Raw genomic sequence first — 17060 nt, 5'->3', positions numbered from 1 at the left:
CTTTCAAATGGATAATATAATTACTCTTTGCACTGCAGCAGCTTACCCGTGAAATGCAGAAACCTTGATTTCTTTCTCCCGCCACCCGCCAGCCAAGTTGTATATATTGTTGAATGCCCATGCATATGCCTTAGCTAGAGACTACTATATATGTAATGCTTAATTAACTAATAAACCACATCGATCCACATCCACAAATTAAAGAAATATCAAATAGTTTGATTTAATTTTTGTCTCACGAGAAAGCATTGGTTCTAATTTCATCATGCATCCAGTCCATGCATGATCCACCACACCACCTCTCTGGAAGCAGCTGCATGCAGCTCTTCTTCCTTCCTTCCTTTCTCGTGCATGATGCCACCTTTACACAACTACACCTACCTTACCTAAACAATCCAGACGCATATAAGAAGAAGATACCTAATTAAACAAAGACCCAGTATAATTAATTATTCACAGATAACAGTAGAGGACAATATGGGGAGCACAGAAGACGCTACCAATTCTCCAGCTTCTTTGGACACTCATTTCGTGGACATCCACCAAGTCTTCCCTGAGGATGGAGAAGCCAGAAGATCAGTAGCGACAAGAATGGCAGATCAGAGGCCTTCCCACAGGCCGGTTATTAGGACCCGAGAAGACAGCAGGCGGCAGCCGCCCAGGAATTTGAGCAGGCAGGTGTCGCTGGAGACGGGGTTCTCGGTGCTCAACAGGGAGAGTAGGGGGGTTAGAGATGGTGATGAGAGGAGGATGCTTCGGAGGAGTGGACGGAGCTTTGGAGGGATCAGTTCAGTTCACAGGGCTGCGTTGGCGGCGGCGGATGGAGGAAGAAGGGCGGATTTCGACATGTTCAGGACCAAAGCGGCGGCTCTCAGTAAGCAGAACTCGTTGTTGCCTAGCGGCCGGAAGGAGAGAGAGATGGTGATGGAGAAGGAGAAGAAGAAGAACGATCATCATCATGGCCATGGATTTGTGCAGGATGAAGGCGGCGGCGGCGGCGGTGTTAACAGAAGCGTGCCCGCTGGAAGGTATTTTGCTGCTCTTAGAGGACCTGAGCTAGACCAAGTCAAGGTAATCATAGTCCTTGATTACATTATTAACATTATATTATACATCAAGGATGGATATTGTCGGTCCGATTTTGACTTGACTTCTCCACATATACTTGTAATCATGTTCAAGATTAGTCCCTTCAAAGAACATCTAACATTATTGCCCCTAACACTTGCAGGACTACGAGGACATTCTCCTCCCCAAGGACGAGAAATGGCCTTTCCTCCTCCGATTCCCCATCGGTTGCTTCGGCATCTGTCTCGGCCTCGGCAGCCAAGCCATCCTCTGGCGGGCCCTCGCCACCAGCCCCGCCACCGCCTTCCTCCACATCCCCCTGTACATCAACCTTGGCCTCTGGCTTTTAGCCCTCGGGGTGCTCGCCTCGGTGTCCACCACCTATTTGCTCAAATGCCTCTTCTATTTCGAAGCCGTCCGGCGAGAATACTTCCACCCCGTTCGAGTCAACTTCTTCTTCGCCCCATGGGTCGTCTGCATGTTCCTCGCCATTGGCGTGCCCCCGATGATCGCCACCGGAGTCATCCACCCGGCCATTTGGTGCGCTTTCATGGCGCCCATTTTCGTCCTGGAGCTGAAGATCTACGGCCAGTGGCTCTCCGGGGGGAAGCGGCGGCTCTGCAAGGTAGCCAACCCGTCTACTCATCTCTCGGTGGTCGGGAACTTCGTGGGGGCGATTTTGGCGTCCAAGGTGGGGTGGAAGGAGCCGGCTAAGTTCCTATGGGCAGTCGGCTTTGCGCATTACCTTGTGTTGTTTGTCACGCTGTATCAGAGACTACCGACGAGCGAAGCTCTCCCGAAAGAACTCCACCCTGTGTACTCCATGTTCATCGCCGCTCCGTCTGCGGCCAGCATTGCTTGGGAAGCCATTTACGGCGAGTTTGATGGGTTGTCCAGGACTTGTTACTTCATCGCCTTGTTCCTCTATGTTTCTCTCGTTGTGCGCATCAATTTCTTCTGGGGTTTTAGGTGAGAGTTTTCTCATTTTTGTTTGATACTTCCCATATGATCACTTGTTAGGATTAATAACATCATAAAAGTCAAGCCTCAAGAGAAAGATGATCCACAATATATAAATGAAAGGAAAGTGATTTTCAATGTTGACAGGATGAAAAACAAGCAGGGAAAAATTGCTCTAGTAAAGAAAAAGAATCCACTCAATCGATGTTCGATGATGGCAGAAGCAAAACTAAAAGAACAGTAAATCTTGTTCTGGTCAATAATCTTACATATGACATATAATTAAGCAGGTTCTCGGTGGCATGGTGGTCATACACCTTCCCCATGACGACGGCGTCACTGGCAACCATCAAGTATGCAGAGCACGTACCTTCGGTGCTAACCAAAGCCCTCGCTTTAACTCTTTCCTTCATGTCCTCAGCCATGGTGTTCGTCCTGCTGGTGTCGACGCTGCTGCACGGCTTCGTCTGGCAGACGTTGTTCCCGAACGACCTCGCCATCGCCATCACAGAGCGACGACAGGCCAAGGAGAGGAAGGCGCCATTGAAGAACATAAGGCGCTGGACCAAGACTCCTCTCTCCCTGGTTTCATCCATAGCCAAACACAACTCCGGCAACAAGCAGCAGCTGGGTTATTCTGATGCGCAGAAAGAAGGCGACCTCGATTGATTAAAACTGCATTATATATATATATACATATATATGTGCTCAATTGTAAAGATGGGAGAAATTAAAATTAGATTAAGCATTGATGATGTGCTTCTTTTATTTAGGGACGTTTGTTAATCAAAATATTAAGTAGAAAAGTTAAGATATGGAATGCATCCCGAATTTCTATTTTTTTCAACATATTTGTTAAGTTTATCCAACTATTCTTGAAAATATCATTAATGACCTCTTATCTTGATTTTTTAATATATGCATATCTCTCGTCCTTTTCAACATAAGCATATTTTGGTCCCTACATATAAGAAAAAATGACTTACGTGTCTTTTAATGCGTTTCAAATAATTTAACAAACAGTTTGATAAAAATTTTAGAATGCTTTCTAACTTTATCTTGACCATTCTATATCTTGGTCCGAAAATTATTTCGAACTTATCTTAATACTCATTTATTTTATTCATTTTAACCAACGCTACCATATGGTTTAGGGTCTTAGGATTGGAGGCGTTTAGGCTGGACTCATTGGGTCTTTTGAATTGGGCTGCAATGGGTTTGGTTGGGCCCAGTCTTTTGAAATAGTTTATAGTTACATAAATACATTATTATATATATATATGATTTTAATACAAACGGTAAATTTTATATAACATCACGTACTACCTTTTATGTTTTTGAAAATACCATACATCTCCTTTGTTATTAATACACCAAACAAGATGATCATTTTGCCTGTGTATTTAAATTTTTTTTTTTATCTTTTTATCTCTTTCTCTCTCAACTATTGTCATTAGTCAATGATGAAGTTTTCTTATGGATTGACATTGATAATTGTGTGAAGGGTTTAAAATCTATGTTGTATGGAAATGAAAATGAAAATGAGAAACATTTTCAATAGAAAACGAAAACGTGGAAATGAACATTTTTTTAAAAAAATAAACATAAATAGGGTTCAAAATAGGAATAAGAAACGTTTCGAAAATATTTTCAAATTGGGGAAACGATTCCTATGAAGTGTTTCCGTACAATATAGTTTAAAACCCTATTTTTGTGAGTTTCTCGTAGCCACGTCAAACGTGTTAGGTCATGAGTTGCAAAAAGATGGGATGGATAAGATTAACTCGTTCATAAAATGGGTTGAACCTCGACCCAACTTATTAGTGCAAAACAAAGACTATGTCACCTTATAAATTTGTCTACAATAAATTGAGTCAAGCCAACTGACGAACCTCATAGACCAGGTTGGGCTCAGGCTCATGATGTTGAGCCCAACACAAACCCGTTTAGCTCATTCAGTTTTAATATAGTCTTAAAATTAATTTTTAAAAATTATATTTATGTATTTAATGAATAGAATATAAAAATATTTTAAAAGTACACGTTCCACTTTTAAAATAAAAAAAAAAAACTTAGAAGTTGGTAGTCAAAAGTTGAAAGTTTAAAAATTAAAATTTTTATTTTTTAATAGTTTCAACTTGCTAATTTTTAATGATTTAATTACACTTTTAAAACTATATTAAATTTTATAAATATTTAAAAATTATAAAAAGTTTTTCATTCAAGAAATATAAAATTAGCATTTGCTTAAGATGATCATAACATTCTGTGTATGAGATATAAAAAAATTAAAATTGTAATGAAAAATTGTAACATTCTTATTTAAAAAAAATTATCTCAGACAAACAGCTGAAGCCCAACAGGCTAGGTTGCCAGGCGGGGCAATGGGCTAGTTAGCTTGAGCCAAGGCAAGCTTTTTTCCAAATTGGGTCACAAGGTCAAATTTGTTGGCTGAGCCTTGGGATGATGCCTCGTTCAGAGTCTCCCCCTCCCCGAGTTCTAAAGATGGTAGAAGAGGTAAATTAAAGAATGTACAGTGATTAAAAATCGAACATAAAGACATCGTAAACGTAAAGACAAAAAACCTCTCATGCACACTCCAAATCATTGGGTTCTGCCCTTGGGGGTTGTTGGGTTAACCTTACCTCGACTGTATAGGGTGTTAGGCTTGGATGGCACAAGGCACTCATCCATTTAACATCTATAATTTCTCATAAAAAAGATTAATATCGATACTAATGGTTTGACAGTGGAGACAAGATGATAGGGGTAGTGGTCGTAGAGATGACATCAAGACGGTAAATATAGTGTGTTTCAATAAAAACTCCTCCTTTCAAAAGGAAGAACACAAACAATTAAAAGGAAATGAAACAAAAGATGTAGGTTTGAAGCCAAAAATCATCTGGGCATGAACTTCAAACTTAGTAGGAGAAAGGGAGGCCATGCCGTGGAAGCAACTGAATTAATTAATGGACGGATGGATGATAGATCCCATATGAATGCACTCATCAGTTTCGACAACTGTGCTCCATTAATATTGACTTTATTTTAATAATAATAATGATTTATCACTACTCTGATTACCAAACGCCTGAGATTTTTCCAAGCACGACAAGGACGATAGATGGACGATACGAAGCGAAGACAAAACACGGTTTTACTACATGTGGAGTTGATTCAGACCCACACACAATCATCAACATGCGCAGCGCGCGCGCTCACGCAACCCGGCTTGGCGTTGCCTGCCGCCGCATGCATTGCAGCCTCAAACGTTCACATCCCTTATCATGCCTTCTATCTGTTTTGCGAGACCTACATTTTATTTGAATTACCCAAAAAAATAAATCATTGGATGTCGCTTGAATTACGTCTATGAGTGTATACTAATACTAATAATAATGCATCCGTTCAATCAAAATCAATCAACCAATGGGTGATGTATGTAATTTTTAAATGCAAAATTTACAATGTAACTCACCTACCTACCTTACAATACTACAAGTTTCCAGCATATATGTGAGGAGAGAGTGGCATCACTTAAATTTCTTATTATTGTTTCTTAGGAACCAAACAAGTAAAGCGCAAAGAGGGACTGAACTATATTTATTTATAATGGATGGGCCTTCACTAGAATATATATATATATATATGTGTGTAGGTATTAATTAATTAATTATTCATTCCCCCATCGGAAGAATCGAAACAACGCCCTTCACTAGGAAGAAACTTTGTTTTCTTCTGTTCCACGGTCCTCCAATTAAAACATATTCGGACAAGTGACAATAAGCCAATGCGTCTAAGAGCGAGCTTGCTTCTTGCTTGTGTGTGTGTGTGGTTGAGAATGGAAGGGACAAAAGCAGGCGTCTTGTCTGGAAGCCAAGTGTTAGTTGTGTGGGCTTTGAATTGATAGCCAAAAGATGGGCAGATTCTTGATTGATTCCCCCTCCCCTCTCCTGCCAGATTCTTTGCTTTGGGATTTCAAATGCAAAATTGTCAATCACCTTGGATTCCTACATTACTGTTTAATGTCTTTGGACTGCGTGAAAATATGTATTTTTCCTCTTCCTTCCTACCTCCCTACCTGCTTTTATCATTTCTTATTATATTATTATTATTATTATTATTATTATTTTATAACCCTCCGTAATAGAGTTGTTCCTATGCTTAGCTTTTATATTTTTAGTGATAGAATGATTTTTCCCCCCCATTTTAAGGAAAAACTCCTAGACTATATGTAATACTTCAATTTAAAATTGTTGTTGATTGCACGACGAGTATGCCTATATACTTGCTTGCACACAAGAATTTGCTATTAAAAACTTATTAATATTTATATTGTTAAATTCATAAACCATACTCTGCTAAGCATCTCAAGTAGTCAAAAACTAATAAAAGTTTCTTACAAGGCTAACATATCCTTTCATGAGATGCCTTAACTTATTAGTGGGCAAAGACTCAACACAACCTACTTTCTAGTTGACAAACTTAAAACATGTAAGGTCGACTAAAGGGTAAGATCACTAAAGCCTATACTTAAGGCCCCCAAAAGGAGGGGACTCAAAATATTTTCAAAAGTCAGTCCTATCTGCTATACAAAATTAAAACTATTTTTTTATTATATTTTAAAATATTTCTAAATTAATAACGAGTTAGACTCCATATACAACTCCAAAAACGTAAAATATATAAGATCTTGATACTATATATTTGTATCTACTATCAATATGTCAATAAGACCAAATGAATTGTAGCTCCATCCTTTGTGTATAGCTAACCCTCAACAACAAAAAGTGATAAGACTTGTGATAAATTGCTCACCAAGATAAATGGATCTAATTTGGTCAGGTTGCACAATGATTACTTGAATAATTTTGAATCATATAATACATTAAGTTTAAGTATAAAAAACTCATGACATTATCTTTGTAGAAAATATTCTAAGTAGTTATTATTCAAACTATTCTAAATATTAAAAATATAATACTTTAATATTCAAGAATGATTTAGGTTTGGAATCACGAGAAATACGAAATTATGAATATTTATTAATGTAGTTAGTTGTGTACTAAAAAAAGAGAACAACCTAAATGGCTAAAATTTATCTAGCTAAAAGATCATTTAATACTTGTTTTATATTATTTTAATAATATTTAATAAAATAAAAAGATAATTTTAACCTTATAAAAAATTTAAAAATTATGACTAAAAAGAGTATTATTGGTAAATAAAATGATAAATAAGATAATTATTCTAGCATCAATAATTGAAATGATAAAAAAAAAATAATTCTATTAGGATAAATTCTATCTAAATAGATTTATTATTATTTTTAATTATAAAATTATTTTATTAAAAAAATGGGTACAAGGGGCAAAATAGGAAACTCAATAGCACCTGACCCCACCCCCCAATGGCCATGGGCAGCCCCAACCAAAGGGACGGCGCTAATATCGTCTTTTCATTTTGGGGGAAAATTGAAACCAAAACCCAACGAACGAACGAAAACCCCAAAGCGCTTTTGATTCAGAGAGAGAGAGAGAGAGAGAGAGAGAGACAGACAGACGCACACCCACACGCACACACGCACACGTTGCACTACTAGAGATAGAAGAGAGAGAGAGACAGAGACAGAGAGCCAAACCAAGCAAAACTACTCTTCTCCAGCACCCCCTTCGTCCTCTCCGTCCACCGCCGCTGCGGCACGCTCCGGCGGGTCACTATGAGCCCACTATGACCCAGGCGCGAACCCCAGCCACCCAGTCCGACGACGATACTAACCAGCCAACCACCAGCGGGAGCGGCGGCGTCACGACGGCCATGAGGGTCATAGTACCCTTACAAGGGGTAGTCCAGGGCAGGGGCGGCCTCGTTTTGGGCTCCCTCATCCCCTGCGCTCTCTTCTACTTCTTGCAACTCTATCTCAAGCGCCACCGCCCCTCCTCCGCCACCCCGCCGCCCACTCCTCCCACGGCAGTGGCGGCTGAGGTCTCCTCTCCTTCCGCCTTGCACCGGGTTCACTCTCGCTCCGTCATCTCCCCGAGAGGCGCCCATGTGTCTTCCAGGGGTAATTCCATCGCTAGACAGAGTGATGGCCCCGTCGACATCGGATTAAGGAAGGTTTCGGAGGACCCCTATGATTCTGCAACGAATCCAGACGGCGTTATTCAGCTTGGTTTGGCTGAAAATAGGGTGGGTATCTCAGTATTTGTATCGATTGAAATTTGTGGCTGGTTTTTCAAATGATTTTGGGTTTTAAGGTTTTTGGTGATTTTAGTTGTCGCTGGATTTAGTTCGAGATTGGTTGGCGGAGAATGCGATGAATTCGATTGTTGCCGGGGATTTGAGTATAGAAAGGATTGCAACATATCAGCCATTTCATGGATTGATGGAGCTGAAAGTGGTAATTTCCGCGTCACTCTTGTTTGTTCTCGCGGATTGAATTGTTCCTGGTCTCGGAATAATATTAATTCAGTTTTCTACATAAAAGCTAGTCTTTCACTATTGGAACTAATTTTCTGAGCTTATAGTTTTAATGGAAAAAAATTGATATGATGTATGCCAATAGAAATTGTCATTTGCTGACTGAATTGTATATTTGAAGTAGTTTATGAATGTACTAAAAATGGTAGTTTGCTGCAATTTAAGGATCAATGTTAAACTCAGAGGTACAGTTGCAAACTGCAACTTGTTGGAACTTGAATTCTTCTGAAGTGGACTATAAGCTGTGTGTTTATTGTTATGTTAATCACATAGCCCAATTGGATCCTGTCCCAATTGGCTTGTGCAATTGTCTAGTCCGGTGCCAAAGAAAAGAGTGATCAACATGTTATTCTCCTGAACTATTTCATTAATTTATTTACTTCCATCCTTCTTGAATTATCCGGGGCTTTGAAATTTTGCTCTCTCATAGCTAAAAAATATGTTCTATTCTTTAATGCCATTTTATATCATTGACTTTGTCTAGTGGATGAAATCTGTACGCAGTTTTGGGATTGGCAAGCTAAAATCTATTGAGCCGACCCCACCTAGTTAGATAATTGGGAATGTCTTTTTTTTTTAAATCTACTGGGAAATGGAAATTATAATATGGATAATGACTGAATCACCATCATCCAATCTCAAAATATCTCACTCAACATCTGATATATTTCTCTTGTTTTCAAATTGACTGTTCTACACGTATAGGGAATTCATAATTCATTGTCTTCACTAAACCTTGTAGAAGTTAAAGGGGATAAACCTTCCCATACTCAATATCTACATCTAGCTTGGCACTTGTGACTTGTGAGTTACTATTTCTGTAGCAGTTGGATTATTGACTCTTAAACTGCAACAATTTGTGTATGATATTAAAATCCCCCCTCCTCCCCCAACCCAAAAAACAAAAGTAGATGGAGGGAGGGCAACAGTAACAAATGGAAACTTCTGGCTGAAAGTTTTGGCAACTAGTACATTCTGCCCAAGCTTTGGGCACTCGGAAAACAATAAAAGCTTGTTAAAGAGGGATAAATACTTTATCATACTCATATTTAAATAAGGATTGTTGCAGTAGCCACACTTTATTTTCATGTTCAAGGTTCATTTTTCGCTTCGTGTGTTGTTTTGTCTTGCCCATGGTGCATAGTAGGTTTGTCATGGTGCTGCTTCGTCCTGGTCTTTTTTTATCTTTTATTTTTATCCTCTTATTGTCAGAATCTCTTATATGATATAAACCCATCTAAGACACTAGCACCTCTATGTCTACCTGATACATGTATGAAGTACTCCAATGTATTTAACTGGAATGATTTAGATGAATTATGTACCTCCTTTTTTATTTTAAGTTTCTTAACACTCCTCTTTCCTCTGCATGGTCTTCATTTCTCATGGATCCTAGATTTCTTTGACGAACACAAGCTTATGTTACTGTCTACCACACTCTGTGCCATGAGAGAGCCTTAAGCTTTAAGGCTCTATTCCTTTCAGTTTTGTGCTGTATGGATGCCACTTCCTTTATGTCAACATTTTTTTAAAAATCTATCCCTTTGAATTGCTTCTCTTTGTGCTCTCATGCAATTATCGCTTGTGGTGAAGGCTGTGGCTGGGTTCATGTCTCAAGTTATGAAAAGATCAGTGTCCTTCAACCCATCACAAATAATATTAACAGCCGGTGCAACCCCAGCCCTTGAGATGCTTGCTTTCTGCCTGGCAGATGTGGGAAATGCATTTCTTGTTCCCTCACCATATTACCCAGAGTAAATTTCTACTTCTGTTGCAAGACTTTTCCTTCCACCTGTTTTGTGCTGTCTAGAAACTGAATCTTAGATACAATATGCAGCCTTGATAGGGATGTCAAATGGCGAACTGGGGTGGAGATCATACCCATTCCTTGCCGCAGTGCAGATGGCTTCAGTTTGAATGCAATTGCTCTTGATCGAGCATTTACACAAGCTAAGAAACGTGGTCTAAAAGTTCGTGGGATTATCATTTCTAACCCATCAAATCCTGTAGGCAATCTGTTCAATCGGGAAATACTTTACAACCTTTTAGACTTTGCTACAGAAAAGAACATCCATATTATTTCAAATGAGATATTAGCAGGGTCCACTCACGGAGGTGAGCAGTTTGTTAGCCTGGCAGAGATCACTGATTCAGAAGATTTTGACCGAAATCGGCTTCATATAGTTTATAGTCTTTCGAAAGACCTATGTCTTCCAGGTTCCGGGGTGGGGGTCATTTATTCTTTCAACGATAATGTTCTGGCTGCTGCTAAAAAGATGGCTAGATTCTCATCCATCTCGGTTCCAACACAACATTTGCTTATCTCAATGCTGTCAGATACAGTTTTCATCGAGAAATTTATCCAGACAACTAGGGAAAGGCTTGGAAGGATGTATGCCAAGTTTGTGGCTGGGTTGAAGCAACTAGGTATTGAATGCATAAAAAGCAGTGGTGGTTTCTACTGTTGGGTTGACATGAGCGGGTTCATTCGATCATACAGTGAGAAGGGGGAGCTTGAGCTGTGGGACAAGTTGCTGAACATAGCTAAGATCAATGTAACTCCCGGATCTTCGTGTCACTGTATTGAACCTGGGTGGTTCAGATGTTGTTTTACCATGTTGACTGAAGAGGACATTCCAGTAGTTATTGAGCGCATTCGGAAAGTTTCTGAAACCTGTAAATCTCACAGCTGAGACACTCTTCTAGTTCTTGTTTCAATCACAGAATCAGGTCAACCACAGATACTTCATGGACGCCATCCTTGTGGTTTGGGAGTTTCAGTTTTATCTTAGAAGCAGAACCTTGGCTTTTCTAATCTGGTTGTGCAGTGGGTTAAGTTTCCCTGAAACTATTGTGTCATTTGAAGTTTGATCGCCGAGAAGGCCTGAAATAGAGATGGGAGATGATCTTGCTTGCATTGCTCGAGTTGTGTATACTTGAGCCGGGGAGGTAAGAGGTCGCACAGGCTTGAAGTTGTGGCCTGACAGTTTTACCTTAAGTACATTTTCTTTGTTTAATCTCCTTTGCCATTTGCTATTCTTCCTTTCTTGATTCTTCAAGATGTCAATCCTGTCTGCCTCAATTTCTGTCTATTGGAGATGGGCAATTGTTATAATGCAGAAGTCGGTAGAGAGGTAGAGACAAAAGTGTCTGGTCAAAATTCATTTGAAAAGCTTCTGTGCAGAATAAGTGTGTAACTGATTTGCGGATCGGTTCAAAAGTATTCTTTTTTCTCAGTGACTGATAATTCCTTTACCTGTTTGCCATTAAGCACTGACCAAACGCAAGCAGAATTATCCTTAGACCTCTGGAAACTGGAAAATGTTTGATTTAATATTTATGTAAAAAGAAATACAGAACAAATGATTTTGTTTCGGAAATTACAAGGAATAATGGAATTAATCTCAAAATGAATACAAAAGAATATTTCTGGTGTTCTTTTGCTGTCTCCTACTCTTTCCACCTCTAATCCAAGTCCCTTTTGCGGCCAGACTACATTCTTATCCTTCTGTACAGGACTAGTTGATTCCACTCTGCAGCAGCCCAACAAGCTTCTTTATTCTTTCTTTTTGTGCTACCCAAAAGGAGCAACCCGAGTGACCAAGAACACAATGTACTGTCTCTTAACCTAACGAGATCCAGAAAAAACCGCTGCTAGGAGCGGTCCGAAGCAGCACCATCAGTCCCCCAGCCTTAAACCCGGGAAACATACGGCGGGTGACCACCCAATCTTCTTTATTCACCCTAATGAGTATTTATTCCACTCCAGATCTAATGGACTCAAGAATCTGAAATACCTCAGCCATGTTTGGTCTCCTTGAAGGCATCTCGGAAGTGCAGATCAGACCCAACTTCATGACCTGAATTAACTCATTCTCTACAAAACCCCGCAGGCTTCTATCAAAACAGTCGGAACCATTGCCACTCTGTATCAGCTCCCTAACATATTCACACAAGATCACTACCTCGTTTGCTGACGGGCTCTCAACCGGCTTCCTTCCCGTAACCAGCTCCAGCAGGATCACCCCGAAGCTATAAACATCGCATTTGTCACTCAGTCTCAAACCTTGAGCCAATTCCGGGGCAACATATCCAACTGCATTGTGGAATTTGGTTAAACCATAATTATCCAGCAAGGGAAGCAGCTTCCCTAACCCATAATCAGTTAACTTGGCCTCATAATTTTCATCCAGAAGAATGTTGGTGGACTTGATGTTGAGATGAAGCACTTGGGGTTTACAGTCATGGTGAAGATAGGCGAGTGCTCTAGCTGTCCCTAGCGCAATTCGGAACCTCCTAGACCAATTCAATGCACTATTGCCAACTCCTGTGCTGGTGCCAGGATAATCAAGTCCATGTAAATTATTAAACAGATTCCCATTTGGAACAAATTCAGATAGAATTAGCTGCATACTAGAGGACCAGTAGTAACCTTGAACAGCTGCAAGATTTGGGTGTTGGAGGTTTCCTAACCTTGCAATTTCCTGCTCAAACTCATCCTGGTTTCTTATTCTTCCAAGAGTGCCAAGCTTCTTCACTGCAATGGAAATTCCGCCTTCAAAGTTAGCTCTGTAGACTGTTCCAATCGAGCCAACCCCAATCACACACTCCTTGTCGAGTAAAGCTTTGGTGCCAGCTTCCCAATCTTCGTACTTGGAGGGGAGAGTTTGGCTAAAGAGGACCAGCTTTCCAATGATCACATTTGAATCCGTTGAGGCTAGTGGAGTGCTCTCTCCAACCATCGTTTCATCAACCCTTCTCCTCTTGCGAACCTTCATATTAACAATGGTTACAGTGCAAACCCCAATAAGAATCACTGCCGCAGCAACAATGGCAACAATTGCTGGACCTCTAAACTTGGGTTTTCCTTTTCCTGAAGTAGCAGTGCCATTGCCCGAGCAGGGATCCAGAGGAGCACCACAGAGCCCCGGGTTGTGAAAAAATGCAAAATAACCGAACTGCTGGATACTGGAAGGAATAGTGCCCGAGAGGTTGTTGTTTGAGAGATTAAAATGAGTCAACACCGTCAAATTTTCGAATGAAACGGGGATTGACCCAGATAAGGAATTTTCTGATAGATCAAGAACTTGGAGTTTTGACAAATTTCCAAGACTTGAGGGAATGCTCCCGGTCAGCTGATTTCGATGTAAATCAAGAATTGCAAGGTATGACATGTTGGATAGCGTTTCTGGTATTTCCCCCTGTAAAGCATTACCAGAAAGATCCCTGCAGCAACATTTCAAATCGTGTTTAAGATCAAAACAAATTCAGTGCTGATTATACAGAATACCTGAAGAGAGTAATTGGACTCACAGCTTAAGAAGAAACTTGCAGTTGCTAATATCTTCAGGAAAGGAGCTAATGAGGTTAAGATTATGCAAATCAAGAACCTGAAGATACTCAATGCTCCCAAACCCTGATGGAATACTGCCATTTAGCCTGTTTAATCCCAAGTCAAATAACCTAAGGGCACTGCAATTTCTGATGCTCAATGGGATCTCCCCATCCAACTGATTCCCAGAAGCATCCAAAATTTCCAATCTCTCACTGCAATTTTCAGTCTCTGGAATCTGCCCTTCAAATCCATTATGAGAAATGTTGAAATATGAAAGATTTCTCAACCCAAGAACCCCAAATGGAGCCAACCCAATAAACAAATTGCTCCCAAGATCCAAATGCTCTAAGCTTTCGCACACTGAAAGCTGCTCTTGAACACTCCCGCTTAGCATATTCCTCCTCAAGGACAGGTACTGTAACCTTGAAATGCCACAAAATTGTGAAGGAAATTCCCCACTGAGATTGTTGAAAGACAAGTCAATGCCGAGAAGATTCGAGCAATTTGCAACTGAAACAGGGATTGGACCCGAGAGACTGTTATGCGAAAGAGAAATGAACTTGGTTTTGCCGCAATTCTTGAACAAAGCCAACGGAATCTCTCCGTCATACCCATTTCTCGACAAATCGAGAAACCGAATGTTGGCCAAATCGCCGAGGAAATCGGGGATTTTCCCGGACAAAGCGTTCGAGCTCAAATTGATCTTCCACAACGTCTCAATCTCTCCGTATTCCACCGGGATGTTGCCGGAGAACCGGTTGCCGAAGAGGGAGAGAATCCGTAGAGATTTCAGCCCCGACAAGGCAGCCGACAAGACGCCCTCCAGGCTTGTGTTCCAGAGCACAATCTTTGCCACATTTCCATCGGAGTTGCAGAACACGCCCTGGAAATCCTGACAAGGGTCTCTGCTTGAATCCCAGGAGCTCAAGCTGCCGTATGGATCGCCGGAAATGTTGCCCTTGAACTGCAGCAGGATCTCCTTCTCGGTCGCCGGAGAAACTGCCGAGAATCGGAGAAAACTGACCACAAAGAACAGGAAAAGAGGGAGGTAATGTGGAGGCCTATTCATTCTCCCAATCCAGCATTATGCATGCTCGATTGGGGATCTTTGCTTCGGCCTAAATGGGGTTCGAATCATGAGCGAAACGAGCTTGATCTCGGCGAAAGAGCATCATATTTCACTGTTTGGAGTAGTTGAAATTGGGGGAAAATCAGACAACCAATTCAATGTTGTTAGGGAGCAGGAGAAGTAACCTCAAAATCAGTGTTCCATAGTTCGAAGATTGGAAGCAAGGTCCAAGAAGGAGGCTCAGAAGGGGGAGAGAGAGAGAGAGAGAGAGAGAGAGAGACAGGGGGGGTTGGGGGAATGAGCTGTCGAGCGATGAAATTTTGCTGGAAAAAGAAAAAAACTGATCGAGAAAATTTATTGACTGCTCTTTCTTTCTGTCGTTCTTTCTTTGTTTATCTCTCTCTCTCTCTCTCTCTCTCTGTCTCCAGTTGCCACCACGTGCTCCGGTGTCACCACTCTCTTTCATCGACTGCTTTCTCCATTCACAAACAAAAAGAAAAACTCTCTCTCTCTCTCTCTCTCCCTCTCTATCTGTCTGTCTGGGCATTCGCATTTATTCCTCCACCAACCACCTTGCCACCACCGTGAGCAGGCGAATATTGGCACCACAGCCACAGCCACAGCCACAGCCACCGCAGGCGCATTAATAAAGAGCAGAAGAATCAAAGAATTAAAATAGGGAAACGATACAGCAGCTGGTCCAATTGAATTGAATTGAATTAAATGGGTTTTCTTCCATTCCCATTCAATCTGACAAAACATTCATTCATTCGTCCCCTCTTTTTCACATTTTTATAATCAACTATTATTATTATTATTATTATTATTATTATTATACAATGTCTTATTTCTAATAATCATGCTCCAATACCTAATTACGCCTTCCTTTTCTAATTTAATAATAACAATAATAATATTATTACATTTCTTATTCTATTTTAATTTTTATCACCACCTCTTCCAATTATTATCCAATTCTTTCAATAAAAATTAACGTCATATATATTAATATAATATCTAATATTATTTAATTGTGAGATTTAGATTAATTTTAATGTTAAGTGATGTTTTTATTAATACAAATTTATAAAAAAAAATAAAATAGAAATTAAATTTTAATAAAATATAATTATTAATTTGTTATGGAGTGTAAAATTTAAGACCAAATAGTGTAATTTATCCAAAAGTAGTTAAAGAGTGTAGCAGATATAATGACATTTATTTATTATTATATATTGATATTGATTTTAATTTTAAAATATAATATCTTTATTATTAACTAATAAAGGCATATATATATATATATATTCAAGATTCAAAATAAAAAGATATATAATAAATATATATTATTAACAACTATTTATTTTTATTATTTAACACATGCATATTATAATCATAACTACAAATACATATTTAATATATACTATATATTAATATATGATTAATACAAAGACATATCTATGAGGTGATAGAAAGTAATATAATAATAGGATAGGATATATCGACAAGTATTAATTATTAATGGGGGTGGGTTTAGAGGTAGGTGGTGCCCATAAACATATAACAAATAGAATTAAGAGGGATGGTGGGTTATATAACGACTTTGCATGCAATTTGTTGGTTTGCTGGAAGTGTTCGATCAGTACGGTCGGGTGGAAGGTCCTTTTTCAGGTTAAATATTAAATTTTAGTGTATTTTTAATTTTGATTATTAAATTTTAATTCTTTTCAATGTGATCATATAAGTTTAAAATTTTTTGTAACGTGGTCACATATAAGATTTTCTGACTAATATGACAAATAATAAAAATTATTATGCGATAACAACCAATAAGAACGTGTCACGTGTCAATATATAATAGTATTATATTAAAATATTATTACATAATATTTTTATTATTTGTCACATCAGCGCCACGTCATCCACTTTGATTATAAAGTGGCTGAAAAATCTTATATGTGACCACATTGTAAAACTTTTTAAATTTCTGTAATCACATTGAAAAAAATTAAAGTTTAGTGATCAAAATGAAAAACACACTAAAGTTTAATAATCTTTGGTATGATTTACCCGTCCTTTCCATTTGCATTCCCAATTTTTTTAATTGAAGTTGAGACTTTTTTTTTTATGATTCAGATTTCGAGGTTT

At 39.2% G+C, this 17060-nt stretch overlaps 3 protein-coding genes across 4 annotated transcripts; 2 read left to right on the top strand and 1 right to left on the bottom strand.

Annotated features, from left to right (window-relative positions):
* The first annotated feature begins 459 nt into the window (after window positions 1-459).
* On the top strand, window positions 460-2889 carry LOC127787019 (guard cell S-type anion channel SLAC1). 2 transcript variants are annotated; one of them, XM_052314854.1, is made up of 3 exons: window positions 460-1071; window positions 1232-2037; window positions 2319-2889. In XM_052314854.1, the coding sequence occupies exons 1-3, from the start codon at window positions 478-480 to the stop codon at window positions 2695-2697; spliced, it is 1779 nt and encodes a 592-aa protein (XP_052170814.1). In that variant the 5' UTR covers window positions 460-477; the 3' UTR covers window positions 2698-2889. The 2 variants fall into 2 exon arrangements, with proteins under 2 accessions (XP_052170814.1, XP_052170815.1); XM_052314855.1 differs by having other exon boundaries at window positions 2176-2461.
* Window positions 2890-7541: 4652 nt separating this feature from the next.
* LOC127786823 (1-aminocyclopropane-1-carboxylate synthase 6-like) lies at window positions 7542-11744 on the top strand. Its single transcript, XM_052314510.1, has 4 exons — window positions 7542-8217; window positions 8303-8428; window positions 10102-10262; window positions 10346-11744. Exons 1-4 carry the CDS (start codon window positions 7759-7761, stop codon window positions 11199-11201), a joined length of 1602 nt encoding a protein of 533 aa, XP_052170470.1. The 5' UTR covers window positions 7542-7758; the 3' UTR covers window positions 11202-11744.
* Window positions 11745-11821: 77 nt separating this feature from the next.
* On the bottom strand, window positions 11822-15683 carry LOC127786822 (probable LRR receptor-like serine/threonine-protein kinase At1g12460). The gene is made up of 2 exons (XM_052314508.1): window positions 13822-15683; window positions 11822-13734 (listed from the first exon to the last, which is right to left on the bottom strand). The coding sequence occupies exons 1-2, from the start codon at window positions 14910-14912 to the stop codon at window positions 12264-12266; spliced, it is 2562 nt and encodes an 853-aa protein (XP_052170468.1). The 5' UTR covers window positions 14913-15683; the 3' UTR covers window positions 11822-12263.
* Between the last annotated feature and the right edge of the window lie 1377 nt (window positions 15684-17060).

The sequence above is a fragment of the Diospyros lotus genome, chromosome 12 (genome assembly GCF_014633365.1).
Source record: "Diospyros lotus cultivar Yz01 chromosome 12, ASM1463336v1, whole genome shotgun sequence".
In the NCBI taxonomy this organism is placed as follows: domain Eukaryota; kingdom Viridiplantae; phylum Streptophyta; class Magnoliopsida; order Ericales; family Ebenaceae; genus Diospyros; species Diospyros lotus.
This window is presented reverse-complemented; position numbering and strand designations above follow the sequence as displayed.